The sequence below is a fragment of the Mesoplodon mirus genome, assembly GCF_964341445.2.
Source record: "Mesoplodon mirus genome assembly, chromosome: 7".
In the NCBI taxonomy this organism is placed as follows: Eukaryota; Metazoa; Chordata; class Mammalia; order Artiodactyla; family Ziphiidae; genus Mesoplodon; species Mesoplodon mirus.
Window position 1 is genome coordinate 69947241 of NC_138983.1, and position 27741 is coordinate 69974981.

General features: G+C 49.7%; 3 protein-coding genes across 10 annotated transcripts in view; 1 reads left to right on the forward strand and 2 right to left on the reverse strand.

The window, feature by feature from the left end:
- The first annotated feature begins 2196 nt into the window (after positions 1–2196).
- On the forward strand, positions 2197–14967 carry NCR3LG1 (natural killer cell cytotoxicity receptor 3 ligand 1). Its single transcript, XM_082629126.1, has 5 exons — positions 2197–2560; positions 3796–4143; positions 9120–9446; positions 11874–11979; positions 14743–14967. Exons 1-5 carry the CDS (start codon positions 2443–2445, stop codon positions 14768–14770), a joined length of 927 nt encoding a protein of 308 aa, XP_082485252.1. The 5' UTR covers positions 2197–2442; the 3' UTR covers positions 14771–14967.
- A 3426-nt stretch (positions 14968–18393) lies between these two features.
- Positions 18394–19750, reverse strand: KCNJ11 (potassium inwardly rectifying channel subfamily J member 11; the record flags this gene model as incomplete). The annotated part of the gene is made up of 1 exon (XM_082628168.1): positions 18394–19750. One exon carries the CDS (start codon positions 19748–19750, stop codon positions 18584–18586), a length of 1167 nt encoding a protein of 388 aa, XP_082484294.1. The 3' UTR covers positions 18394–18583.
- A 4810-nt stretch (positions 19751–24560) lies between these two features.
- Positions 24561–27741, reverse strand: part of ABCC8 (ATP binding cassette subfamily C member 8) — a gene marked incomplete at both ends in the record, with an annotated part of 76350 nt that continues 73169 nt past the window's right edge. For 7 of the 8 annotated variants that reach the window (XM_082628653.1, XM_082628652.1, XM_082628651.1 and 4 more), the window contains 6 exons: positions 24561–24698; positions 25249–25311; positions 25796–25929; positions 26716–26819; positions 27224–27332; positions 27539–27617. In XM_082628653.1, coding sequence (XP_082484779.1) covers positions 24561–24698; positions 25249–25311; positions 25796–25929; positions 26716–26819; positions 27224–27332; positions 27539–27617 — 627 coding nt within the window. Of the gene's footprint in view, positions 24699–25233; positions 25312–25795; positions 25930–26715; positions 26820–27223; positions 27333–27538; positions 27618–27741 lie in introns of those variants that run through there. The other variant, XM_082628654.1, reaches the window with a different exon arrangement.

Genomic DNA, 27741 nt, shown 5'->3' on the forward strand with positions numbered 1-27741 from the left:
CATATAACATGTCTACACATATACTTATGTGTTAGCTTTTCAGAGATTTAAAAACTGATAATAAGTCTTAAAGCCCCAGTCTACTCCAAGCAAAAGTAGCTCCATTTCTTTTACCATTTGTAGTGATTAGGATTAAGTTTTGCTGAAAATAAGAACACCTCAAATAAGAATGGCTTATTGACTTTGTTTCTTATGTTCTGCAAGCTCAGAGGTGTCGTTCTAGGGCTGGTAGGGAAGTTTCCCAAATCATCAGGGGCCCAACAGCCCTCCATTTTGCTGTCCCATTGTCCCCAATGTGTGACTTTTACACTATGGTCCAAGATGTCTGCTGATGCTCTAGCTATTACATCTGCATTCCTGCCAGCAGATGGAGGAAAGGTTAAAGAGCATATCCCTCCCTTTAAAGACATTTCCCAGAAAGCACACAAAACACTTCCATTTATATTAATTGGATCAGAACTTGGTCATATGGCCACAGTGAGCTTGTTCTGCAGATAAAGGAGAATGTAAATATTTGTTTAGTTACTGACAGTACCACTAACTCAAAATTCACTGTGCCAATAAGACTACTCTTTATTGGGATTTGATCCACAGCCCACAGGATACTGTAATTCTTACAACAGTCCTGCAGGAAAGATTTTACGACCTGAATTTTAGAGAAATGGAAATCGAGGCTGTCAGGGTAGAGGGGGTGAGGTAACTTGCCTTTTGTCCTGCAAAGAGCAGCTGGTGTAGCTGGCATTTGAGTCCAGGTCTGCCTGTGAGTTTCTGTAGGTTACACTCTTTTTAAAGATGTGAGAAAAACAATTAAATAGGATCAATGAGACTACTGGAATGCAAGATGCTGGAGAAAGATATGTGCGTTTATAACAGCAAATGCCACTTGTGTTCTGAACTTGGCAGTTACATTGATTTTAAAGGTGGTCTGGAGATTGTAAAACTTGATCACTGAGCATTTTGTTTTGCTTGGAGAGGTCACAAGCCACGTTTTGGTTAGTAAGGGGAAATGGGCTGTTTTCAGACATTTGACTGAAGCATCCTGGAGATATAAATTTAGCTTTAGGTTTCAGTAATATAAGATTTTTTTCTTTTTTAAAGAAATGTAAGTTGGAGCTGGTAGCAGATGTTCCTATTCTATAAGTTTGCTTTACAACAGTATGAAAACAAGTGACATTCTTGACAGGTTGAAGGGTTTATTTTTTGTACTGACTGAAAAAATACGCGCAACCTAAAAGTTATGGTTTTTTTTAACATCTTTATTGGAGTATAATTGCTTTACAATGGTGTGTTAGTTTCTTCTGTATCACAAAGTGAATCAGCTATACATATACATATATCCCCATATCTCCTCCCTCTTGCGTCTCCCTCCCACCCTCCCCATCCCACCCCTCTAGGTGGTCACAGAGCACCCAGCTGATCTCCCTGTGCTATGCGGCTGCTTCCTACTAGCTATCTGTTTTACATTTGGTAGTATATGTAAGTCAATGCAACTCTCTGAGTTATGTTTTATTCGGTGGGAATTTTTAGGACTTCAAGCCTGGGAGGCAACATCTCAAGTAACCCTGAGAAAACTGCTCCAAGGAGGCGAGGGGGCGGGTTTTGCATCAAAGGGCAGGTAGTCGGGAACCTCAAAAGATTATTGTAATTAAAGAAAACCAGATACCCCAAGTTAAGGAATTAAGCCCATTTCTATGTAAGGGAAGATGCAAGAGTCTGGGCTCACTGAAATCATTCCTTTGATATGTACCTCAGCTATCTGGGGCCAGTGTCCTGTGTTTTTGTAGGGAGTGGCTGCGGTCTGATGGCTGCTAGATGGCAGGTATTCTTTCCTTCCTGAGTTGCCTCAGGGCTCACCAGCTTACCTTCTGGTGGTGGCTACAATCCCCGGTGACTGTGACAGCCTCTGTTTACTGATATGGCAGGAAATAATCCATTTCTCAGTATCAAAATAAAGAATGACTTTTCAGAATCGTAAAAAAAAAAAAAAGTAATGTTAGTTTATCATGCTGATGGTAAGAACAATTGCCCCCAACGCACTCCTGCATAGTGGATCTTCCTTAGAGCAGCGCCCAGGCGATCGGATCCTGGCCTCCGTTTACAAAGCGAACATAGAGGCTGACGCGAACCCTATGCCCCCGCCGGCCGGCGCGCTCGGAGGCGGGGACTGCCTGCCCACTGCCGGCCACTCCCACTCCCGGCGCGCGCGCGCAGCCGGTGGAGGTGTGACTGGGAAAGGTGCTGGCGGTAACTTTCCTTCTCTGTGAACGGAGCAACCAAAACGACTTCTCGCAGAATTGCAGAAGGTGCAAATGCGCCATTAACCAATTCTGCGTAAAGTTCCAGTCACCGCGCAAGAGATGTTCCGTCCACCCACTCCTTAGGAGCTGCCCACTCCTAAGAGGAAGGAAGCAACTAAGGAATTTTCTGAGAGGAAGTTCGAGGATGCAGGTTCCGGGAGGCTGTGGCCATGGCGCAGAGGGTGGGCGGCCCCACGTGGTGGGGCTCAGTGCTGTGCTCCCGGTTCTGGTGCTGGTCCTGAGGTGCACGCTGCTCGCCGCAGGTAGGGCAGGAGGGAGAGAAGGAAGGAGGCAGGGAGGGAGGAGGGGTGGCTTTCGCTACGCCGTGAGGTCCGAGTCCGGCTGGGGCTAAATATCTTAAAAATCCCCAACCAACCCTGAACTCTCTATTGTGAAATGCGGATTCATTTACTGATTCAACAGTTGTATACTGACGCCTACTATGTGCAGAGTCGGCACTTGTAGGAGCCTGTGAGCACGCGCTCTGATGTTCTGTAAACCTCTGCCTCTTTTGCATCATGCCAATTGCTGGAACGGAGGGGCGTGAAATAAGAAATTTACTCTGGGACTTCCCTGGCGGTCCAGTGGTTGAGACTCCACGCTTCCACTGCAGGGGGCACGGGTTCGACCCGGGAACTAAGATCCCGCATGCATGCTGCCAAAAACAACAACAAGTTTATTTCCCACAGTTCTGGAAGCTGGGAAGTCCATGAACAAGGTGCTGACTGATTTGGTTGCTGGTGAGGGAGCCCTTCCTGGCTTGTAGACAGACACTTTCTTACTATATCCTCAGGTTTGGAGAGAGATCTCATATTTCTCATATCTCTTATTTTTTATTTTTATTTATTTATTTTTTGGATGCGTGGCATGTGGGATCTTAATTCCCCGATCAGGGACCAAACCCATGCCCCCTGCAGTGGAAGCACAGAGTCTAAACCACTGGACCGCCAGGAAACTCCCTCTCACGTCTCTTATAAGAGCACTAATCTGATTCATGAGGGCTCACCCTCATGACCTAATTATCTCCCAAAGGCCCCTCCTCCAAATACCATCACACTGGGGATTAGGCCACAACATGTGAATTTGGTGGGGACACAAACAATCAGTCCATAACACATCCCCCAAACACATTTGTGGATTAGAAGCAACATTGCTAAGATGGCAATACTTGCCAAGTTGATCTACAGATTCAGTTCAATTACTATTAGAAACTTAGCTGACTTCTTTGTAGAAATTGATAAACTGTTTCTCAAATTCCTCTGAAATTGCAAGGCACCCAGCATAGCCAAAACAATCTTGGAAAAAAAAAAAGAACAAAGTTGAAGGAGTTTATGTGGATTAATGAGGGGCCATGAACTAAGGGCCTTTGTATCTGAAGACCCCTCCCCCCACCCCCACAAAAAGGGAAGTTGTTTCCAATTATATGGCAATGTTTTAGAGCCCCAGGCCTATGTTTCTTCCAAGGGTCCTTCATAACAGAGTTCTCATATTACCCCAGGTTTTCTGGAAGTGGAGATGGCAGGGAAGACTCAGATGGTTTTCCTGAATGAAAATGTGACTATCTTTTGCAAGATCCCTGGTTTCCCACACCTGGACATCAACAGTATGGGTATCACCTGGTTTCGGAAGGCTCAGGTGTCTGAAATAGAGATCAAACTGTTTGAATTTTTTGGAGACCACAAAGTGGCATTCCGACCTGGAGCCAACGTGTCTCCATGGAGGCTGAAGAGGGGGGATGCCTCACTGCAGCTGCCTGGGGTCCAACTGTGGGAAGCAGGAGAGTACCGATGTGAGTTGGTGGTCACTCCTCAGAAGGCACAGGGGAGAGTCTGGCTGGAGGTTGTAGGTGAGTGCCTGAGGGCAGTGCCCTGTGATTCCCATGGTGATGGGGCTTGGGGTGGACATGTAGATGGGCCGAGGGGAGCAGAGTATGGGCCTAGGAGTCAAATAGACGTGGGTTTGAGTCCTGGGCTTCCATGGACTTCTAGACAACTTTGGACAAGTTAATAATCACGCTGAATCTCAGTGCCCTTCCCTCTAAACAAATGTAATAGTACTTTTCTAAGAGGATTGATTGTAGGGAAGAGGCTATGAGAAATGCAAGGAAGATGCTTAGAATAGTGTTTGGCCCATTTTAAGTTCGCAGTAAAAGGTAGTCAAAGTAATTATATAATTTCCCTGGTGTGTGGACAGTTAGTCTTCACTGAAGAGGTACCTCTGAAAGATAGCTGGGGAAGAAGAGAGATTGCACTCTGGTTCCATGGATCTGAATCCTATTCTGTCTAACTTTGTTGCTTCCAAACTGAGTGATTGGGTCAGCCATTTAACATCTTTACACGTGAATTTTCCCATGTGCAAATGAATTTTCCCTCATTCTGCATGTGCAAAATGAGGTGATAAATCATACCTGCCTCATAGTGTTCTGAGGATGACACAAGATCATGTATGAAAATGCTCAGCCAGTGCTGTTGTGAGGTAGGTGCTCAGTCAAGACTTATAACAACACTTTTCCCTAAACACGTTTTTGAGCTCCACTTTCTTCTATTATAAATAGGTCAGATACTCTGTGGGTGAGCTTGGGGCTGCCGTAACAAAACACCACTGACTGGGTGGCTTAAACAACAGAAACTTATTTTCTCACAATTCTGGAGTCTAGAAGTCTGAGATCAAGGTGACAGCAGGGTTGGTTTCTTCAGAGGCCTCTCTCTTTGGCTTGTAGGTGCTTGTCTTCTCCCTGTGTCTTCACCCCCTCTTCCCTCTGTGTTTGTGTATCCTAATCTCCTCTTCTTATAAAGACATCAGTCATATTAGATTAGGATTCAACCTAATGATCTCATTTAACTTACCAACCTCAATAAAAACCCTACCTTCAAATATAGTCACAGTCTGAGGGACTAGGATTAGGACTTCAACATATGAATTTGGGGGGGGGGCATACAATTCAGCCTGTAACTGAGGGGCAGTGTCTGTGAGCCCTCCATAATTGTACTTAAGACTTTGAATGTTTTGTACATATTAATTTTGGTAATGGGGATGTATATTAGAATTCATTTCCTCTGCAACTGACAGAAAGCCTAAAATAAAAGTTTTTTTTTCCAAAAATTAGATACACTTTATTTTTTAGAAGAGTTTTAGATTTACAGAGAAATTGGAAAGTTAGTACCAAGTTCCCATATTACTCTTGCCTCCGCACCCCACTTGCCCCATTAGTATCATCTTGTATTTATGGTATATTTGTTATAATTGATGAACCAATATTGATACATTATTATTCATTAAAGTCCATAGTTTATTCAGATTTCCTTAGTTTTTTTTTCCCCTGATAACTTTCCTTGTTCTGAAGGCTACTTTGAAATTCATATAGCTACTCAAGTTCTCTTTGGGTTGGTATTAGTATGGTATATCTTTCTCAATCCTTTTACTTTTAATCTATTTGGGTCCTCATATTTAAAGTGGGTTTCTTGTAGAAAGCACATGTTTGAGTCTCTTTTTTATCCACTCTGACAGTCTCTTTTAGTTGATGTAGTTAGACCATTCATTTAAAGTGATTGCGTATATAGTTGGACTGATATGTATTGTATTTGTATCTGTTTTCTATTTGGTGCCCTTTGTTTTTAAAATTTTTTAAATTTAATTTTCCGCCTCTTTTTATGCCTTCTCTGTTTTTTTTTTTTTTTTATGGTACGCGGGCCTCTCACTGTTGTGGCCTCTCCCGTTACGGAGCACAGGCTCCGGACACGCAAGCTCAGCGGCCATGGCTCACGGGCCTAGCTGCTCTGCGGCATGTGGGATCTTCCCAGACCAGGGCATGAACCCATGTCCCCTGCATCGGCAGGCAGACTCTCAACCACTGCGCCACCAGGGAAGCCCCCCTTCTCTGGTGTTAATTGAATATTTTATATGATACAATTTTCTCTCTTTTCTCTGTATATCAATTATACTTATTTAAAATTTATTTTAGTGGTTGTCCTAGCGTTTGCAGTGTACATTTACAACTAATTTAAGTCTGCTTTCAAGTAACACTGTATTGCTCCATGGATAGTACAGGTACTTAATAACAGAATATTTCCAGTTCTTCTCTTCCATCTCTTATAACATTACTGTCATTCATTTAACTTTTTCATATGCTATAACCACCCAGTACATTGTTGCTATTATTATTTTGAATGAACACAATGATCTGTTAGATCAGTTAAGCATAAGAAAAATAAATGTTTTATTTTGCCTTCATTTATTCCTTCTCTGACACTCTTCTTTTCTTTTTGTAGATTCTAATTTCTGACCTATATCATTCTCCGTCTCTGAAGAACTTCTTTTAACATGTAGCAAAGCAGGTCTACTGGTGACAGATTTCCTCAGTTTTTGTCTGTCTGAGAAAGTATACTTCATTTTTGAAGGGTAATTCTTCTGGATATAGGAGTCTAGATTGGTGGGGTTTTCTTTCTTCGAATATTTTAAATATTTCACTCCACTCTCTTCTTTCTTGCATTTAAGAAGTCCCATGTCATCCTTATCCTTGTTCCTCTATAGGTAAGTTATTTTTTTCCTCTGGCTTCTTTCAAGATTTTCTCTTTGTTTTTTTGCATTTTGAATATGGTATACCTAGGTATAGATTTTTTTTTTTCTGTTTTTGGTATTTTTATGCTCAGTGTTGTCTGAGCTTCCTGGATCTGTGCTTTGGTGTCTGTCATTAATTTTGGAAAATTCTCAGCCATTATTTTTCAAAATGTTTCTTCTGCTCCTTTCTCTTTTCTTCTTCTGGTATTCCTATTACATATGTTACCTTTTGCTGTCATCTCACAGTTCTTGGATATTCTGTTCCCTTCTGTTTTTTTTCCCCATTCTTTTTTCTCTTTGCATTTCAGTTTGGGAAGTTTCTATTGACATTTTCAAGCTAGCTGATTCTTTCCTTGGCACTGTGAAGTTTACTGATGAGCCCATCAGAGGCATTCTTCATTTCTTTTATAATGTTTTTGATTTCTAGCATTTCCTTTTGATTCTTTCTTAAAGTTTCCATCTCTATTTACATTATCCATCTGTTCTTGCATGTTGTTTGCTTTTTCCATTAGTGCTTTTAACATTTTAATCATTATTTAGAATTCTCTATCTGATAATTCTAAAATCTGTGTCATACAAGAGTTTGGTTCTGAGGCTTGCTTTGTCTTTTCATACTTTTCAGCATGCCTTGTAATTTTTTGTTGAAAACCAGATTATTATGTATCAGGTAGTAAGAACTGAGGTAAATAGGCTTTTGGTGTGAGAGTCTATGTTCTTTGGCTAGGCATTAGGCTGTGTTTAGTGTTAATGCTGTACCTGTAGGTGCCAGAGTTTTCCCTCTTCCTTGTTTTGTTTGAATTTCCCTGTGAACATCTTAAACAGAGTCTGTGTTTAACAGCTCTCTCAGTTGTAATCTACTGTTATCATTCTGGAACTCTGCTGATGTAGTGGTAAGGTGTTGTGGAGGAGAAACAGTCTATATACTCTTATGGTTAAACCTCATTCTTTGAGTTGCCTGAGCCCCTAGGCTGTCTCACCTTCAGAAGTGTTTCTAGGTGAGGCGGGAAGGCTAGAGGGGGCTGGAGTTGGCTAATCATCACTATCCCAGGTCAGGCAAGACTCTGGCAAAGTCTTTTCCCTTGAGAGCATCCTTTATTATGGAGAATGCACTGGGTATATTTTTAAATAGTTACTTTTCCTCTCCCCACTGCTCAAAATAGGAGGGAATTTTTCTTGGATCTTCACAGTGAGAGCGTGGTGGGATTCTGGGAGGTAAAGCTCATGAAAGTGTTGTGACCCGCCCCCTGAGACTGGGCCTTTAGGAGTTTTTTATTCTCAATCTAGTCCACACTTATCCTTTAGCAGTTTGTCAGAGTTACTGCTTAAGTGTGTCGACCAGTTTATTACTCCAGTACCTTCTGCTTGAGGTTTTATGGTCTCGGCTGTGATTCTCTCAATCTGCCTGTCTTTTTCCAGGGTGGTGGTTTGCCCTGTCACCTCAGTTCTCTGATGGATCTAAGAAAAGCTGTGGATTTACAGTTTGTTCAGCTCAGCTTTTTTTTCCTGTTATGAGGATAGAAGTGATGACTTTAGGTCTTTACATGTCAGAGGGAAGCCAGAAGTCAATAGTGCTTTTAAGAAGGTAGTTTATTTTCCTTTCACAAACATGTAGCCAACCCAGGGCATGTATGGCAGTTCTGTGATCATCTGGGACCCAGGATCCTTTTATCTCATCACTTTGCCATCCTCAACCTGCATTTCCACCTTGTGCTTGGAAATGTCTTCTCCATCTCCAGCCATGACATGGTATTGCAGCCATTCTGCAGGAAGGAAGAAGTGGAGGGGCAGAGACACTGTTCTTTTCTTTAAGATACCCTTGTTATTTCAGGAGACGTCTTAGAAGTTGCTCTCACTACTTCTGAATACATCCAAACTTCCAGACCCTTAGTTCACATGCCTACACCCAGCTGCAGAGAAGGGTGGGAGAAGTAGCTTTAACTTGGAGGTGTCATTGAAGAATAGAGATTCGCAGCAATTAGCAGTCTCTGCCACAACACTGTTCCAAGGCTTTCCTCAGATTCTCAACGGTGTCTATGACACAGAGGGGCTTAAGAAACTCTGCTTTATAAAATTGCTGTGAGTTTCGGGGTCACAGCATATCAGCACCCTGCCAGCACTGGGACCAGCATACCCAGAACATTTAGCCTAGGCAGAATACCATTCAGTTTACTCACCTTTCCTGAAGGCTTGCCATGGGTCTGACATTGGGCTGATAATAAGCAAGTCCCTACCTACCCTCAAGGCATGATTTCTCTCCCCTGGCAGCTCACCCAGTCAGTAGCTTGTTTTTGGAGCAAGCCATGGTGAAAGACAATGAAGACAAACATATTTTGTGTAAGTCAAGTGGATTCTACCCAGAGGATATTAACATAACATGGAAAAGGTGGACCCAGAAGGATCCCCAGTTCCAGGAGATTTCTGAGGACATCATCACTGGCCCCGCCATCAAGAATGAGGATGGTACATTTAATATCACTAGCTACTTGAGGCTGAAGCCCTCTCTGGAAGACAGTGTGACCATCTACCAGTGTGTGGTATGGCATGTACCCTCACTCATGTGCCAGACTTTCAACATCACCCTGATTCTGATAGGTAAGCAGCCCCCTAGACATTTCCCTAACTCTTCATCTTGAGGGGAGTATAATATCAACTTTGGTTCCCACACAGTCTAGGGGAATATGGGGGCCAATAGGGAAGGAGAGAAAGCTTGGTCTGGTTTAGCTCAGCCCCAGAGTCAGCAGTCCAGATTAGGTCCTTAAGCCGGGATGGTCTAATAGGTAGAGAGTGGTGATGACCTGGCTTCCAGGGTCATGGCTCTGGTCCTCCTGGTCCGCCTAGAGCTGAGGGAAGTAAGGAAGGTAGAGGCTAACTAGTGGCCCTGGGAAATGTGGTCAGGTTGTGCCAGGTGGGGCTTGGGATGGCCCTGAAGGGAGAGGGAAATTGTTCCTGGAAGTAAGGACTAGGGATTGTGTGGGTGGGTGGTGTGTGCAGGGATGTGTTTAGGATATGTGTGGGGCATGGGGAATATGAAATTGAAATATGCTTTGTGTGTATGGTATAAGGGATTTGTCTGGGTGATATGTATATGTCTTAGTCTGTATGGGCTGCTATTGGGTTGGCCAAAAGGTTCATTCGTTTTTTTCCATAAGATGGCTCTATTAGCACTTAGTTGTCTTTAACTTCATTCAAAACAATTTTGTTAGATTGTACGTGACAGCTGTCATATCAGTGTGCATTTTAAAAAGACACCAAAATTGGTGAATTTTTGTGTAGCCATTTTAATATTGAAGATGGAAGAAAAAAAGCAACATTTTTGGCATATTATGCTTTATTATTTCAAGAAAAGTAAAAACACAACCGAAATGCAAGAAAGACTTGTGCAGTTTATGGAGAAGGTGCTGTGACTGATCAAACGTGTCGAAAGTGGTTTGCGAAGTTTCATGCTGGAGATTTCTTGCTGGACGATGCTCCACGGTCAGGTAGACCAGTTGAAGTTGATAGCGATCAAATCAAGATATTAATTGAGAACAATCAACATTATACCACGCGGGAGATAGCCAACATACTCAAAATATCCAAATCAAGTGTTGTTGAAAATCATTTGCACCAGCTTGGTTATGTTCATCTCTTTGATGTTTGGGTTGCACATAAGTTAAGCGAAAAAAACCTTCTTGACCGTATTTCTGCATGCGATTCTCTACTTAAACATAATGAAAATGTTCTGTTTTTAAAACAAATTGTGACGGACGATGAAAAGTGGATACTGTACAATAACGTGAAACGGAAGAGATCGTAGGCAAGTGAAATGAACCACCACCAGCCACACGAAAGGCCAGTCTTCATCCAAAGAAGGTGATGTGTATATGGTGGGATTGGAAGGGAGTCCTCTATTATGAGCTCCTTCCGGAAAACCAAACGATTAATTCCAACAAGTACTGCTCCCAGTTAGACCAACTGAAAGCAGTACTCGACGAAAAGCATCCAGGATTAGTCAACAGAAAACACATAATCTTCCATCAGGATAATGTAACACCGCATGTTTCTTTGATGACCTGGCAAAAACTGTTACAGCTTGGCTGGAAAGTTCTGATTCACCTGCTGTATTCACCAGACATTGTACCTTTGGATTTCCATTTATTTAGGTCTTTACAAAATTCTCTTAATGGAAAAAATTTCAATTCCCTGGAAGACTATAAAAGGCACCTGGAACAGTTCTTTGCTCAAAAAGATAAAAAGTTTGGGGAAGATGGAATTATGAAGTTGCCTGAAAAACAGAAGATAGTGGAACAAAAGGGTGAATACATTGTTCAATAAGTTCTTGGTGAAAATGAAAAATGTGTCTTTTATTTTTACTTAAAAATCGAAGGCACGTTTTGGCCAACCCAATACAACAAATTGCCACAGACTGGGTCACTTATAAACAACAGAACTTTATTTTTCACAGTTCTGGAGGCTGGAATTCTGAGATTAGTGTGCCACTATGGCTAAGTGAGAGCCCTTTTCCAGGTTTCAGACTTCTCATGGTGTCCTCACATGGTGGAAGGGGTGAGGGATCCCTCGAGGGCCTCCTTTATAAGGCACAAATCTGACTCATGAGGGCTCCACCCTCATGACCTAAAGCTCCCCAAAGCCCCACCTCCTAGTACCATCGTATTGGGCATTAGGATTTCAACATAAGAATTTTGAGGGGAGATAGACATTCAGTCTATAGCAGTCTACAAGTGATACAGGGTAGTGTAGTAGTATGGAAGTTTTGAACGTGTGCATGGCATGTGTATATTGTATGTGGTGTTTGATATTGCAGTGTTTTTCTGGCAAGTGCTAAGCAGGCTGTTTGATGTGTGGAGGTGTTAAGTGATAGGATGGAGGATGCAAAGACGTGTGACAGAAGGTTGGTGGTTCTATCTCTGACAGGGAAGATGACACACAGCCACACAGATCCTAGAAGCAGGCATGTGGTCTCTTTGGCCCCTACCAGTAGGTTTCCTCTTAATGTTCTCCTCTTCTTTCTCTCTGCAGAATCTGAGAAGAAAACTGACTCGTGGATTGTTTGGTTGTGTATTGGATTGATCTTTACTGGACTGATAGTATTACTTTTATTTTTATATTTTTTTCTTCGGAAAAGGTAAGAGGCTGCAAAGCAAAGTTTAGACTTATGTTTTGGAGTAGGCTCTGGGAATTCAGAATTCATGGCCAATGCATGGTGTTGGGGAGTTCTCAGGGTTGATGCTGGGATATTCTAAGTGTGTTTATGGTGTGTGGCTTTTTCTGATGTGTTGGGGGGGAACTGTCTCACTTGGTCTCCATGTGGTGGCCTGGGACTCTGGGGAGATGCATTGTAAAGCCCCTCTGCCTTCTCGTAATAAAGTCTCACTGTAAATCAAACCTGACCTCATTGTTCACACCAGGCCTGTGAATGATGTGGGCTGCACTAGTGTTCTCACATATAGAATCCACAGCTCAGAGAGGGGAATTCCTTCCCCCAGTTGCTCATATTTTGTTAATAGCTCAATGAGATAACTTACCACCCAGATTTTACTGGTTTAACCAAGAACTTCTAACCCTAGTGAGGGTGTTTCCAAACTAAAACATGTTTCCAAATATATTTATCCCTCTGGCCCACATAGCAAATAAAATAACTCAAGCTGTTGTTGAGACCAGTGTAAATGTGTTGGTTAAATGGTTCTAGATAATAAAATTGCCTCCAGTTATTTATGAGCCTGCCAAGGCAGAATCTGTGCAATAGCTAATATATCTCATTATAAGTACTTTAGGAAAAGCAGAACAATTCATTAATCAAGAAAAAAGGCTGTTTGTCTAAAGTTGGCCAGCTGATTCATAGAGCCTGCTGGAGGGTGAGAGACACTGGATTCAGAGCCTGCTAGAGGATGAGAGACCCTGGAAGCTGGAGCTAGTTGCTCTAGTGGAGGCCAGTCTAGATCAGATGACAGCCACTGGACATGTAAGCAAATCTAGCTAAGATCATCAGCATCAACAGAACCAACTCTCAAATGCATGAGAAATACTTATTTTTTCTCTTTCTTTTTCTTTTTTTTTTGGTGGGTGGGCTGTGTCACAGCATGTGGGATCTTAGTTTTCCCGGCCAGGGATCGAACCCGTGTCCCCTACAGTGGAAGCGTGGAGTCGTAACCACTGGAGCGCCAGGGAAGTCCCTTTGTTTTTCTTTCTTTCTTTTTTTGAGAAATACTTATTTTTTCAAAGCCCCTGTGTTTTAGGGTGGCTTGTTACATAGCAAAAGCTAACTGATACAGCTCCCCAGGAAGTTGAATTTTGACCCAAAAGTGTGGTTGCCATGGAGATGTGCTGCTGAGAGCCCCTCCAAGACAGAGCCTGCTATGAAGAGTGTACTTAGCCACCATGTTCCAGCTATGGCATCTCAGGGATCTGCTGTAGCTTTTGAGCTTATGCCATGCTCTCCTGGCCAGCCAATGGCTGATCAAAGCAGGAATCTTTGGAGCTCCCTGTTGGGGTGGCTGAGATTTTCTTGGAGTTGCACTGTCATCTGACGCTCTTGCTAGCCAATGGCCCTTTCTTCCTCCCTTCACAGGTATAAGACCTATGTCAAAGTTTCAGTCAGAACTGTAGTTATTTACTTCCGTCTGGTTTACCCTGGAGTATCTTCCCTTCCCCAATAATAATGGCATTATGGGAAAAACTGGAGTTGATCAAGTGAAGAGTACACAGAGGCAGGGCTGCGTAATAAATTGTGTAGTGTATCACTGCTTCACTCATCGGCATCAGTGCCTGGAAGGACCTAAGTATGGGGGAAAGACAGAAGTTCACACTCCTGTACCCAAGTTGGCCAGTCTAGGTGGCCTGCCTTTCACATCACTCCAGAGTTGGGCCAGCCCAGAATGGAAATAGAGTAGGGTGTTAGGTAGATCAGGATGTACAATGCCCCAATCAGGTGGTCCTGGCACAGAGGATGCCAGTAATCTAGATTCTAATGCAACAAATCCACTCTCTGGAACTCAGTTCTGACCTTAATCCCATTGTTCGGCCTTTCCGCAACTCCTTTCAAGTTGGAACAGATCTGTTGTTCTTCAGGCCTGCCCCAGTCTAGGGTCAGCAGCATTCATGTCTTCTTCCCCCAAGTCTTCTGCATGTCTTGGTACAATAGGATGTCTGACACTGGACCTGGGGAGACCTCAAAGGTGAGCCCAGAGATATGTGGGGAGCCAGGGCTACTCCCTGCAGCAAGCTCCCCAGGAAGGTTCTCCCTAAAAGAAGATGTTGGAGAGGAACTCAAGAGCAGGACAGAGCCGGGCAGATGCTACCTGGGGAGAATGGGTTCTACAGAAGCTGGGTGAGTCCTCCCCAGCAGAAAGGCTGGAGGTCCACCTTAGTGGGCCACATGTGGGCCATGCGGTGACTGGCTGGAGATGCCAAATCCAGAGGCATTAGGCCTGAGCAGGTTTCCAGTATGGCTAGTGGGCTAGTTTTCCCAGACTAGCAATTCAGTTTCACTACTGGAAGAGGGTGGCTTGGCTTCCCTCCTCTCTTGAACTCAGAACTGAGGCCCAGGACACATGTCACAACACCTGGTGTGAGCTGGGGACAGACAGGAGTGGCAGATGTGCCCCATTAGGCTGCATTGCCCCCTGACTGGCTGTGGGGAAGGTAGCCTGGAAGGTAGGGACCCCAGTCCATTTGCAAGAAGGCAGAAGATGGAGGGGTCATCATAGACATGGGTGGGAGAAAGTGTTGGTGAGGTCCTATAATAGGGAAGAACCTTTGTATTCTATTACAAGTGAATCACTAAAGGGATGTTGCCTATAAGCTTAAATTATACATAATGGCCTGTCCCTGGGAACCCTGCCTCCCATGTAATGAGTATTAAGCTAAAATACCTTTGTTTATCTCAAAGGAAACATCCTGACCAGGCCCACCTGTGAATGACTGCAGGAAGGAAAAAATTAACACGTCCCCTCTGGAGGCTGACCGGAACCAGGACATGTTTGACTTTACCCCCTCCCCTTTTAGTATAAAAGAAGCCTGAATTCTAACTTATGCAAGATGGTTCTTAGGGGCAGGAGCCCACCACCTTCTCCATCTGCTGGCTTTATGAATAAAGTCGCTGTTCTTTGCCCCAACAACTCGTCTCTTGATTTATTGGCCTGGGATGCAACGAGCAGTACAAGCTTGGACTCAGTTAGCAGTCCCTCTGGCTCTCTTGGTGTTTTGGACATGATCTAGGCTGTCACTTATCATAGCTGAGTCTGTCAGTCTCAAATCTGGGACCTTCCTGAGTTATGCTTTCCCTTCCTGTTCTTGGTCTAAAGACATGATGCTTGAGAGCAAGGTGGCACCCCTAGAGAAAGGTGGCGCTTAGGAAATTGGGACTGTGCAGCAGGGGGAAGGGAGCAGGGCTGTGGTTTGAGACAGACTCGGGTTCAAATCTTGGGCCTGCCACTTACTAGCTGTGAGATGTTAGCAAGTTAACACCAAGTCTGATCCCGACTCTTCATCTGCAAACCCAGAGACCAGTGCCTCTCAGCACTGGACCACAGTGACGTGAGATGCATCTTTGGGATCTGGAGAGCCAGTTCTGCACACAGGGTGTGGACAAGCTTGGACTGCTACATCTGCTCTCACGTGACGCCCAGTGCTGTCCTGGAGGTGGAATATCAGAAACAAAATTCTCACAGAAGTTCCTGCTGGGCTGAGTGGAGCTCAGGGGAGCTCCCTTGTCTAGTTTAGACAAGTGCCTTAAAAAAGGGGTGCCCCCAAATGGTGGGAGCACGATCAGTGGACAAGAACATCCGGTGGAGGGTGGCAAGGAAGGTCTGGTCCAGCTGTCCCTCCATGCCTGGAACTTTCCAGCTCCTCCCTGAGCTAAGCCTAAAGCCTAGGGGTCTCAGAGTGGAAAGCCTAGGACCAGTGGTTCTGAGTTTGGGGGATCAAGTAGGTCTTGTCTGTGGTCAGCAGGTGGCGCTGAGCCCTCAGTTCTGCCGGTTCACTGTCACCAGCTGTTTAAGGTGCATGAGGGAGCGGAGGAAGGTTAGTCTGGATGGTCCCCAGAGAAGGTGCTGCCCAGGGGCTTCTCATTAGTGAGTCTGGCCTCCTCCTCTGGTCTTAAGGACAGTCAAGCTGAGTCCCAAGAGCCAGGCACTGTCCCCAGAACTCTGGGCCAACTCTGAGTAGCTTCTCATCCCTTCTTTCTCTAAACCAGAAACAGGTCAGCTCAGCAAGGAATCAATGTTGGGGGGCTGTGGGTGCAGAGAGGGGGCATCTTACAGCTTCGACCAGCAGCTTCCTGGCCGTTGAGGCCTGCCTCTGGAGTAGCCTGGGACAAACTCTCACTGATCCAGCCAAAGCCCTCTGCAGGCCTCAAACTGCAGCATTGACCTTGGCTTGTTGTCCTGTACATCATTCACCATTCATTCATTCATTCAGCACTTACTCAGGGCCAGTCACAGTGCTGAATCGGGCACAGTCCCTGACCTCAAGGAGCCATGGACTTGGGGATGGGGAGACAGATCCATAAACACAGGCAAAAGGAGAATGCCCACAAGTACAGAGGAAGGGAAGGGACCATTGCTTTCTAGAGGAATCAGGGGAGGCTTCAAGGAGGCATCATTTGGCTTGGACCTTAATGGATTTCAACAGGTAGAGATGAGGCTTGGGCAGTCCAGGCAAAGGGAATAAATAAGCTAAAGCTCAGATGTAGGAAGGTAAATACAAGGAGGGGATACTGAGGCTGCCAGCGGGACGGGTGGTTGCACAAGTGTCCTGGCCAGAGAACAGTAAGCTGTAAGGCTGGAAAGCAGGCAAAGCCTGAAATGACTGGTCACAGGTCTAGCCTCGACCAGAAGGTGATGAGGAACTACTGGAGGCACTTGACATTGGAGAGAATGATGTCTTTTAATAAGACCACTCTGGTGGCTACATGGCAGATGGTGTGCAGAGGACAAGATGGAGACAAGAAGCCCAGGTAACAGTTGCAGTCATAGCCCCTGCCTCGGGGTCTGAGCTGGGAGGGGACATTGTGTAGAAAGTAAGACCAGGCAGAGAAACGCATCACCAGGGGACATATAATAGCACCTTCTCTCAGCATTTGCTTGCTCAGTTGTCTCATCACGTGGCTGATTGATTAGCAGTCTCAACAGTTAACATTTATTGAGCACTTATTATGGACGAGGCATTCAAGCATTTGACATAACGCTTTTCACTTACTCCAACAATTCTATGAGGTAGGTACTAGTAGTATCCCCACTTTATAGATGAGGCAACTGAGGCACAGAGAGGTTAAGTTATGTGACCAAGGTCTTAGAATTCAAGCAGCTGTTTTGAGAGCTAACGCTCCAATTGCCACACTAATGCCTGTGACATACCCGCCTCTCTCCTGAGCCCCTCGGCCTTCCATCAGCCCCCTGGCAGTGGAGGCAGGGCTCAGGGCTATAAGCCTGATGGTGTCCAACGGAGATGGTCAGATGGTTTTGTAGGGCTGGGCTACCAAAGGCAGGAAGGGGAAGTCTCTGAACTGGGGGAAGAGGGCCAGCCCCAGGTCCCTTTCCTGGCCTCCCAGCTGGGGTCCATGGCACCTCTGAGATGTAGGCTGGCAGCTGCCAGCCCCTGCTCTCCTTGCCCACCAGCAAGAACAGCCCAGAGTTTAGGTCACAAAGGGGGAGGCTTTATTGACAATGGAGAAGGCAGAATTCTGGGCAAGTACACACAGCACTGCTCCAAGAGTCCGGCTTGGGGGTCAAGCCTGTCAGAACCGAGGGCCTTTTGGCCTCAGGGACCTCACACACCCCCTCCATCCTGAGCTTTCCAACATCTCCTTTTCTAGCAACCCAAAGGCCCTCCGTGGCCACCCTCTGGACAAAGTGGGTGGCAGCCACTGGAGGGGAGCCAGGCCAGAGTACAGTCTGAGGCCTGCCAAGCATGGTGGGCCCAGGACCCCAGTCTCTCCACAGCCTCTTTCAGCTTGGCATGCCAGGGTCCGCCCCAGCCCACTCCAGCCTCCCAGGGCCGGGGACAGAATGGGAGCAGGCAGGTGCAGCAGCCCCAGCCCCTGGAGCCCCCATTGAAGAAGCCTTGGGGTCAGGGGTAAGGGGTCCGTCTCCCCTTCCCCGTGCCTGGGCAGGGCTCAGCAAGGTAAGCCTCCCGGTGCCATTTCCTCTCTGCCAAGCCCGCCCCAGGGAGGCTCCACATCTCCAGCCCTCCAACTAGACTGTGCTCCCTCATTGCCTGCCCTCCCCAGCAGGCCAGGCCCACCCTTTTGGCCATCACCTTTTCAGGGACCAAGTAGGGGCTGGGGCCTCACCACAGACATCTCTCAGGTCCACAGAAGCAGAGCAGCAGGCCTCCCATCTGGGGACTGTTCTTCCCCAGCCACCCGTCCAGCTTGCAGCCAGTCGGTCGTTGGGGCCGAGGACTAGATGGAGTCCCAGCTTTAGGGCCTGACACTTCCCACAGCTCCCCTAGCCTGGGGCGGGGTTGGGGGGAAAGCCAGTCCTGAGTTGGGGCTGGGAGGAGCAGGGACAAAAATAACCCAGTACAGGCTCCTGCTGAGGCCAGAAATAGAGTAGCGACAAGTGCCTTGCAACACCCTGGGCGAGCAGCAGGCGGGAAGGCTGAGATGAGGAGGGCCCAGCCTCTTAACAGGTCCTGGCCTGGCCGAGGGGCCTGCACCATGTCCGCTCTACATACCATGCCACACTGGCCTGCACGCACATGAGGAGGGGCGCCCAAGGGAGCAGGGCTCAGGACAGGGAACCTGGAGAGATGCTGAACTTGGGCTTGGCCTTGGCCACGGCCATGCTGCGCTTGCGCAGGGGCCCGCGGGCGAGGGTCAGGATATCCAGCAGGCTGGGGTCCTCATCCAGCTGGCGGGCCGTGCAGAGCGGCGTGGGCACTTTGATGGTGTTGCCAAACTTGGAGTAGTCCACAGAGTAGCGGCCATCCTCCTCGGCCACGATGGGTACAAAGCGCTGGCCCCACAGGATCTCGTCGGCCAGGTAGGAGGTGCGGGCCTGGGTGGTGATGCCCGTGGTTTCCACCACCCCTTCCAGGATGACGATGATCTCAAGGTCCTTATGGTGGTGCAGGTCGCAGGGCGCCAGGTCATAGAGCGGGCTTTTGGCGTCAATGACGTGGTAGATGATGAGGGGAGCCACCAGGAAGATGTTATTGCCACCCACGCCATTCTCCATGGGGATGTCCACCTGGTGGAGGGGCACCACCTCGCCCTCAGGGCTGGTGGTCTTGCGCACCACCTGCATGTGGATGGTGGCGCTGATGATCATGCTCTTGCGGAGGTCGCCCACGCGCAGCATGAAGCAGAGGCGGCTGTGGCGCAGGGCGATGACCGCGTGCTTGCTGAAGATGAGGGTCTCAGCCCGCCGGTGGGCCTGGGCAGTCTTCATGAAGATGCAGCCCAGCATGATGGCGTTGATCATGAGCCCCACTATGTTCTGCACAATGAGGGTCAGGATGGCCAGAGGGCACTCCTCGGTCACCATGCGCCCGCCGAAGCCGATGGTCACCTGCACCTCGATGGAGAAAAGGAAGGCAGATGAAAAGGAGTGGATGCTGGTGATGCAGGGCACGGCAGCACCCTCACCAGGGGCCAGGTCACCGTGGGCAAAGGCGATGAGCCACCAGACCATGGCAAAGAGCAGCCAGCTGCACAGGAAGGACATGGTGAAGATGAGCAGCGTGTATGGCCACTTGAGGTCCACCAGCGTGGTGAACACGTCCTGAAGGAAGCGACCCTGCTCCCGGATGTTCTTGTGGGCCACGTTGCAGTTGCCATTCTTGGACACGAAACGGGCTCTCCGCTCACGGGCACGGTACCGGGGCTCTGTCGGGTCCTCTGCTAGCCGCGTCAGCACGTACTCCTCAGGGATGATGCCTTTGCGGGACAGCATGGCTCCAGCGACCACCAGGGAGAGGTCTCCCCCATGGGGGAGGAACAACCACCTGACTGAGCCTTCAACCTACTTTGGGGTTTCCGCCCTGGGACCACCCTAAGTCTGCACCGGCCTCACTTCTGAGATGCCTCCCCAGCTAGACTCATCCTCACCTCCACCTGGCCCCTTTTTCACTTTATACTAGCCTCACACCTCAGCCCACCTGCCCACTGCCTACTGAACCCCCCACTCTGCCTGTTCCCCACCTGGCTCTGGATCCCAGCTCAGCTCTCCTTCACTCGCTGACCAGCCCTGGGCGTCTCCTTAGGACCCTTCTCCCCACTCAGCCTTCTTTCTCAACCCACCTGTCCCACCTGGGAACGTCACACCTTCGGATCAACCGACCACACCCCACACAACCCGCACCGTGTTTCCCGCCTCACCCATTTCGGCCCCGGGCTCCCCTCCAAGCTCCAGTTTCATACCGTCTCACCTCCAGGTACCTCTTTCCTACCCCACCCTCCGTAGCGCTCTCGCCGCTCTCCGATCTCCCTCTAGCTCTCGTCCTCTCTGTCTCCTTGGGATCCTCCGCCCTCCAGAGTCACCACCCCACCCAGCTCCACTCCTGCTCCCCTCGCCCCCAGCGCGACCCGGCTGGCGGGGCCCACTCTAAGCCGCGGCCTCCCGGCTCCGCGCCGGCAGCACGCACGCCGGCGCCGCGACCCCGCCCGCCGCGCCGTCCCTGCCCCACCCCCGCTCCTCGCCGCGGCACCTGCTCCTGTTCATCAAGCCGCAGTCCTCGCCTCCCCGCCCCCTCCTGCTGCCCGGGCGCTCGCGGAGGGCCGTCCTCCGGTCCTTCTGTGTGTCAATCGGACCGCGGAGACCGACCTGTGTGTGCTAGGTGGGGTAGAGAATTGAGGACACGGAGCGCCGGAGGCGTGGAGTGGGGGCCGGGGGCCGCCAGGGGGAGCCCGACCTATTCCTGGGCTGGAGGGCCGGCGGGCGCAAGCTCAAGCCCCGCCCCTCGCCATTCACCTCCCCATCGCCTTCCTTCTGCCGGCTCACTTCGTCTGGCCTTGGGAGTTTGCCCAATCAGATGGACTAAAGAGGTTCCTCCCAGCCCACACGCTACGAAATTAGGGCGGGGCGGGGCAGGGCGGGACGGGGGCGGGGTGAAGGGAGTCGTGACCCGCCCTCCCATTCTGGGGACCGATGCCTTGTCGCCCTGGTCCCACCGCAATTTTCCCATCCTGGCTTGGGTCAGTATCCGCCTGGGCTTTGTGGGTTCCCAGCAAAAGGAGGTACCGAGGAGCTGTGTCACCAACCTGGTGACTGGGGTTGGGGCGGGGAGATTAGGTGGCCCGAGGACTCCTAACTGACCGCTTCTTTTCTTTGGCGATGATTTTAGTATTTTCAGAGTCACGAATCCTTTGAGGGTCTGATGAAAGCCACGGACTTCCTGGGTGGGGGTGGGGGTGGAGATGTACCTTAGTAGGTGTAGAAACATAGTTTAACACCCACTACAGGGGATGCTGGATGCTGCAGCCCAGAAGCCTGGGTGGTTGCATCTTCTCAATCATGACCCACACTTTCAATCCCACCCCTGCATTTTAATTAATTTATTTATTTTTGCTGTTTGGGTCTTCGTTTCTGTGCGAGGGCTTTCTCCAGTTGTGGCAAGCGGGGGCCACTCTTCATCGCGGTGTGCGGGCCTCTCACTATCGCGGCCTCTCCTATTGCGGAGTACAGGCTCCAGACGCGCAGGCTCAGCAGTTGTGGCTCACGGGCCCAGTCGCTCCGCAGCATGCGGGATCCTCCCAGAGCAGGGCTCAAACCTGTGTCCCCTGCATTAGCAGGGAAACCCTCAACCACTGCGCCACCAGGGAAGCCCCCACCCCTGCATTTTATTATATCTTATTTTATTATTTATTTATTTAAAAAAATTTTAATTTATTTATTTTATTTATTTTTGGCTGTGTTGGGTCTCGTTGCTGTGCATGGGCTTTCCCTAGTTGCAGCGAGCGGGGGCTCCTCTTCGTTGAGGTGTGCAGGCTTCTCATTGTGGTGGCCCACGGAGCACGGGCTCTAGGCACTTGGGCTTCAGTAGTTGTGGCACGCGGTTTCAGTAGTTGTGGTTCGCAGGCTCTAGAGTGCAGGCTCAGTAGTTGTGGCGCACGGGCTTAGTTGCTCCGCGGCATGTGGGATCTTCCCGGACCATGGCTCCAACCCATGTCCCCTGCATTGGCGGACGGATTCTTAACCACTGTGCCACCAGGGAAGCCCCCACCCCCTGCATTTTAAAGGGGGTTTGAGCTACTGGCACTTGCTTTACACCTCCTGACACCTGCAGCCTGAGGAGCTGTGTCAGGGCTAGCTTGGGCACTGGGGGTCCTAAGCTCTTGGCCTGAAGAGGAGTGGTGTTTCTACTGCAGGCATCAACCTAAGATTGTCCTGTGGCTTGGGCCCCCTCTACTACTCATGGTGGATCTTGGGCTATACTGCCAGAGATGCAGTGCTTAGGGTGGGGAAGGGAAAATAGGGTGAGCAGAGAGGGCAGCTCAAGGAGACAGAGTTACACAGGAAAACTCTGGGGCAACTACGGCTGCTCAGCCATCAGAAAAGGAACCTTGGAGAGTCTTCCCAGGGAGTTCAGATACTATCGCAGAAACCCCTGGGGTCCAAGGAGGATAGACTAGTTATTTTGTGTGGTCCAAAGTATAAACCAGTATAGACACTGAGTGGAACAGAGGCAGGCTTTGATTTCACGTATGGAAGAGTCATTTCTAATTACCAGAGATGACCCTCATCTATAGGGTATCCAAGTCGAGGCTGGCACACCATCAGGGGTGCTATAGAGGAATTTGGGCTAGGATGGCCTTAGGCATCTCTGCAAGACTTCAGTGTGAGCTGTGACGTGCCCCTGTGCCCTTGCTACTTCCCTTTAATCCCTTGGCTGGTCATAGGCATGGGGGGGTGGGAATCCTCTTTTCCCTCCTTAGGCTCTGCTCCTGGGAGGCCCAACGGTGGAGGGAGTGCTGGGCCCCCAGAGGCATCTCAGAGCTGGAAAGGCTAGGACTTGCCTCACAGTGTGACCCTGAGGCCTCGCTTGCCAGGAAGGCGAGCCCCCCACCAAAAGGGCTCAGCCTCCTGCTCCGCTCCATCCTGCACCTCCTCATACTCATCTCCCCCAAACACTGCACTTGTCAGGTCCCTTTCTCATTCAGAAACCTTCTCCACTTCCCTTTTGCGCATAGGCATGTCCCAGACTCCTTGTCCTGGCATTCAAGGCTCTCTGATCTTATTCCCCCTCCCCTCTTGGGCCCTTTTCTCTATCTCTCCTTATCTAATTCCCACCCTTCCCATGCCCAACTTAAATCCTGCCTCTCCCAGGCAGCCTGCCAGGCCTCACAGAGCTCTCCCTTCCCGAGCTCCTCTGGCTCCTGGAACAGCCAGAAGGGTCTGTGCTGGACCCCTCTCCAATGACTGGTGGATTTTCTTTATACTGTATGACTCTGACCCCCTTGCATACAACAAAGATGAAGGCCCAAGACTCCTGGGTCTACACCCCAAGGGCCTGGTACAGCCAGTACTGAAGGCAACATGTAAATGATAATAAAAATGATATGTAAACAAGCACCTTCCTTTCTTGGTGGGACAGGTATACACTCGTGTCTCATGATGCACATGGAGTCTGAGGACAGCTGTTTTTTAGTCTCCCCAGTGTCTGGGCCCCAGTATGTCCCAGTCACTACCTGGCTGACTTGTGGCATATGTACTCTGCTTTCTCTCTGAAGGGCCACCCTTCTCCCACTTCTGAATGTCCCTATGTGTGGGATGGAGATGGGGACATGTGATTCAGGCCCCTCTCTTTTTTAGAGGGGTAGGATGTAAGCTGGAGGTGCTAGTGGCCATCTGTCATGGGGGAGGGAGAGGAAGATGGAATTCATCATCCCTGATGTCAAACACCTGGATCTAGCCGTGCTCGAAGTAGTAACCTCCTGGTCTTCTCAGTCACATAGGATAATAAATTCCACTGTTGAAGCCACTGTGAGTTGGCTTCCTGTCATTTGCAATGGAAATAATGCTAATCCAGGGTACCTGGGGACCCACAATTTTAATCCAAGAATTAAACTGAGAAGGAAAAGGGACCAAGCTATATGCAGCTTTGCTACCTTATCTGATGAGATAATCACAAAAATACTATAACTCTGTTATGGACTGAATTGCATTCTCCCCAAAATTCATATATTGGAGCCCCTGCAATGTGATAGGGCCAGTGAAGAGGTAATTTAGTTTAAATGAGGTCATAGGGGTGCAGCCTCATCCAATATGTCTAGTATCCTAATAAGGAGAGAGAGAGATAAAAGGGGTGTGCACACAGAGGAAAGGCTGCCTGAGGACGCAGCTAGAAGGTGGCTGTCTGGAACCGAGGAGAGAGGCCTCAGGAGAAATCAAGCCTGCGACACTTTGATCTTGGACTTCCAGCCGCCAGCACTGTCAGTAATAAATTTCTGCTGTTTAAGCCACCCAGGCTATGGTATTTCGTTACAGCAGACGAATACAACCTAGCAGACTCAGACAGCCCTCATGTCACAGATGAGGAAACATGTTTTTGCCCACACTCACAGAGCTTCCTCAGGTCTGCCTGATACTAAAGTCAGACTGCTTCCATGGGACCCACGGTCCACCCCAGTCCCTGCCCACCAGACCCACGGCCTCTGGTAGGAAATAACCAGTCTCTTTATTTACAAGTGATTTTACAGTTAGAGAACCCAGGTGGGAGGTGGGGGCAGGGTGGGGCATGGGATGGCACTTGGGCTCTGGTAGGTCACTTGTCTGCACGGACAAAAGAGGCGAAGACGCTGTCCTTCTGGCTGAGCAGCTTCTCTGGCTTGTCGAACTCAAGGATGGCGCCGCGCTTCAGGACGATCACCAGGTCTGCACTCAGGATGGTGTGCACGCGGTGCTGGGTGGGGCAGGGGGGCTGTCAGGGTTGGGGGGGGCCGGGCTGGGGCAGCTGAGGCATCCCTCCTGCAGCTTGGAGGAGGAGGCAGGTGGCCAGAATGTCTTATCTCTGTGGTGACTGCCCTTTCCCGGGGTGGCTGTAACTCCAAACCCTCCATCTGCTAATGCTACCCTCTCCCTCACCGGGTCTCAGCTCTGCCCCACCTCCAGGCTTCAACACTCAGAGATTCTCCCAACGCCCCCATCTCCCATTTGCTCTGGAGAAGTAACCCTAGCCTAGCTCACAGGGCCTTGGGACAGGAGCAGACCTTGGAACCTGGAGAAAGAGGGGAGGTCTGAGGGAAGTGCAGGCGCAAACCCTCCTACATCCCAAATCCTGCAGTCCAGGCTCCCTGCAAGCCCGCCAGACTCCTTGCCCTGCACTGCCACGGGATCCTCTCCTGATTACAGGTGAGGCGCAGGTGAGCCCAGAGGCTGCCCACTGATGACAGCCTCAGGAGGCCAGCCGTCTCTCTGGGTGTCCCCCCTGCACCCCATTATGGGCCCCTTACCGCGATGGTGACCACAGTGCGGTCTGCGAAGGCCGTCATCACCACCTTCTGGAGGATGTTTTCCTGCCAGGTCGGAGCAGCAACCGTTGGCTCACCTGCCCAGTGGATGGGGTCTGGCCTGGCTTCTGGCCCAGCTCCCATCTGACCTCAACCCTAGCCCCACCCCCTCCCTCTGGCTCTAGTCCCCATAGGACCAACCAGGTTCCCAGGGTTCAGGGGCTGGGTTCCGCCTGTTGGGAGCTCAGCTGTGTGCATGTGTGTGTGCTGTGTGTCTGGGTGTGCTGGGTTGTGGGGATGGGTGTGAAATTTGTGGGTCCGTGTGCAGCTTGTGTGTATGTGTGTTATATTCCAGCCTTAAGACTAGCTGGAATCAGGGTCCCCCAGCCCTTCGCCTTTTCTGCTCCAATATGACTCTTTTTTTTCTTTCCATATGACTCTTGATGTTAAAGGCAACTTGAGTTCCAGGACTACTTTGTGCAACCTTCTCCCTAACACCCCCGAAAACCCTCTCCAAGACCCCCACCCCTTGGGTGTGCCCAGCACCGACCGTGGCCATGTCGATGGAAGCCGTGGCTTCGTCCATGATGAAGATGCTGGTCTTCCTCACAAAGGCCCGGGCCAAGCAGAACAGCTGCCTCTGGCCCTGGCTGAAGTTTTCCCCGCCTTCCGTGATGATGGCATCTGAAAACAGCCCCAGGAAGGGGACGCAGGGCTGAGTTAATTCTGCGTTGTGAGTTTAGTGGATGGAGTGGCTTGGGGTTTCAGGAAATGTGTGTACAGGGGTAAATATGTAGGTGTGTGTCATGAGTACAGGTGTGCACAGGGTGGCTGCACCTTACACAACACAGATGCCATCTGCTGGAGTTACAAAGAGAAGAGCGCTCCCTGGAGTTATGCACGGCTGGGGCCCTGGGCAGTTCTGGGAGGGGCATCAGCACAGAGTGTGTCTGTCCTGCATGTGTATGGGCCTCGGTGGGGTGATTTTCTGAAGCCAAGGCTTGGCCGGCTCCCACTGTCCCAGGGGTTTCAACAGATACACCAAGGTTCTGCTGACCCCCGGGGTGGGGACACAGTCTTCCCAGTAGCCTTGATGAGTGACCTGTGCCTGTGATTTCCAGTCAGTCCTCTTCTCCCTCAGGGCAGAACTGGGCAGGCAGGTGGATGCGGAGGGCAGGGCCGAATATACCACCATGGTATTGGGGAATTGCAGGCTCTGTCTCTTTACTGTACCCCTGTTCCCTGTAGGAGAGGCCAGATCCTGACTGACCAGTTGTGTGACCTGGGACAAATCACTTGACATCTCTGAGCTCCTGTATAGTGAGAAGTAGAACTTAATGGCCTCTGGGATCCTGCCAGACCCCAGACTCTAAACTCTGGGCAAAGCTAAGACACGGGTGTGAGTTGTCCCTTCCCAGCCCTTACAAGCGTCCTTTAGTACCCGGTCTGTGCTCAGCCAGGAGTAGTTACCGAGGCCTCCTGGCAGCGCCTTCACCACCAGCTTCAACTGGGCTATCTCCAGGGCCTCCCACAGTGTGCTGTCAGAGCACTTCTTCTCCGGGTCCAGGTTAAATCTGGAGGGTGACACACAAAGCCCTTAGAGAGGGGAGCAGGGTCCTGGCTCTATTCCCAGGGGACGTACAGAGGGTGAGGCTGGTGAAGGGAGCAGTGAGTGGGAACTGATTGACTTGGGGGCCTGGCTGGGAGGGGGCAGCAAGGTGCTGGCAGTGGGTGGAGGAAAGCATCCCAGGCTTGAGGGTTGGGGGACCCCTCCCAGTGCCTAGGCCTAACGGAAAAGAGAAAGGCATGAGGGTGCAGCTTTAAAGAACCCGCGCCAGCCCTTCATGCCCAGAGCTAGAGCAGGGCTGCTTGCCCAGGGAGGCTTGTCCACCCCTCCCTCTCTATGCCCCAGATCTGGAGGAGCGGAGCCGGGCCTGGGGCTGGGGTGGGCCCTGGTGGCGGGGGTCAGGGGGCTCACCGGATGGTGCCGCTGAAGAGGACGGGGTCCTGCAGGATGATGGAGAGGCGCGAGCGCAGGGTATGCAGCGGCAGTTTGGCGATGTCGATGCCATCGATGATGATGCGCCCTGCATGCAGACAGTGTCACGGGTGGGGCACCAAGGAGCGGGGAGACGGTGGCGCCGGGGACAGGGTCTGCCTGCAACATGGGTCCCAACGAGGATGCGGGGGAAGGCAGTGACGGCTGGGCCTCCTGTGACGTCTGACCATACCCAGGACTGAGGTCCCATCTGGTGGCTGTGGGTACATGAGGGGTGCCCGTCATACAGCTCACCTTCGAACATGTCCACCATGCGGAAGAAGGCGAGAGAGAAGGAGGACTTCCCGCTGCCTGTGCGGCCGCAGATCCCAATCTGGAAAGAGAGGAGCAGGTACGCTGTGGGCACCTGGGGTGTCTGGGAGCCTCTAGTGCTGGGCTGTGCAGGCGTGGGAAGCCCCAGCATCTCTTCTCGTCCTGGTGTTCTGACCAGCATCTCT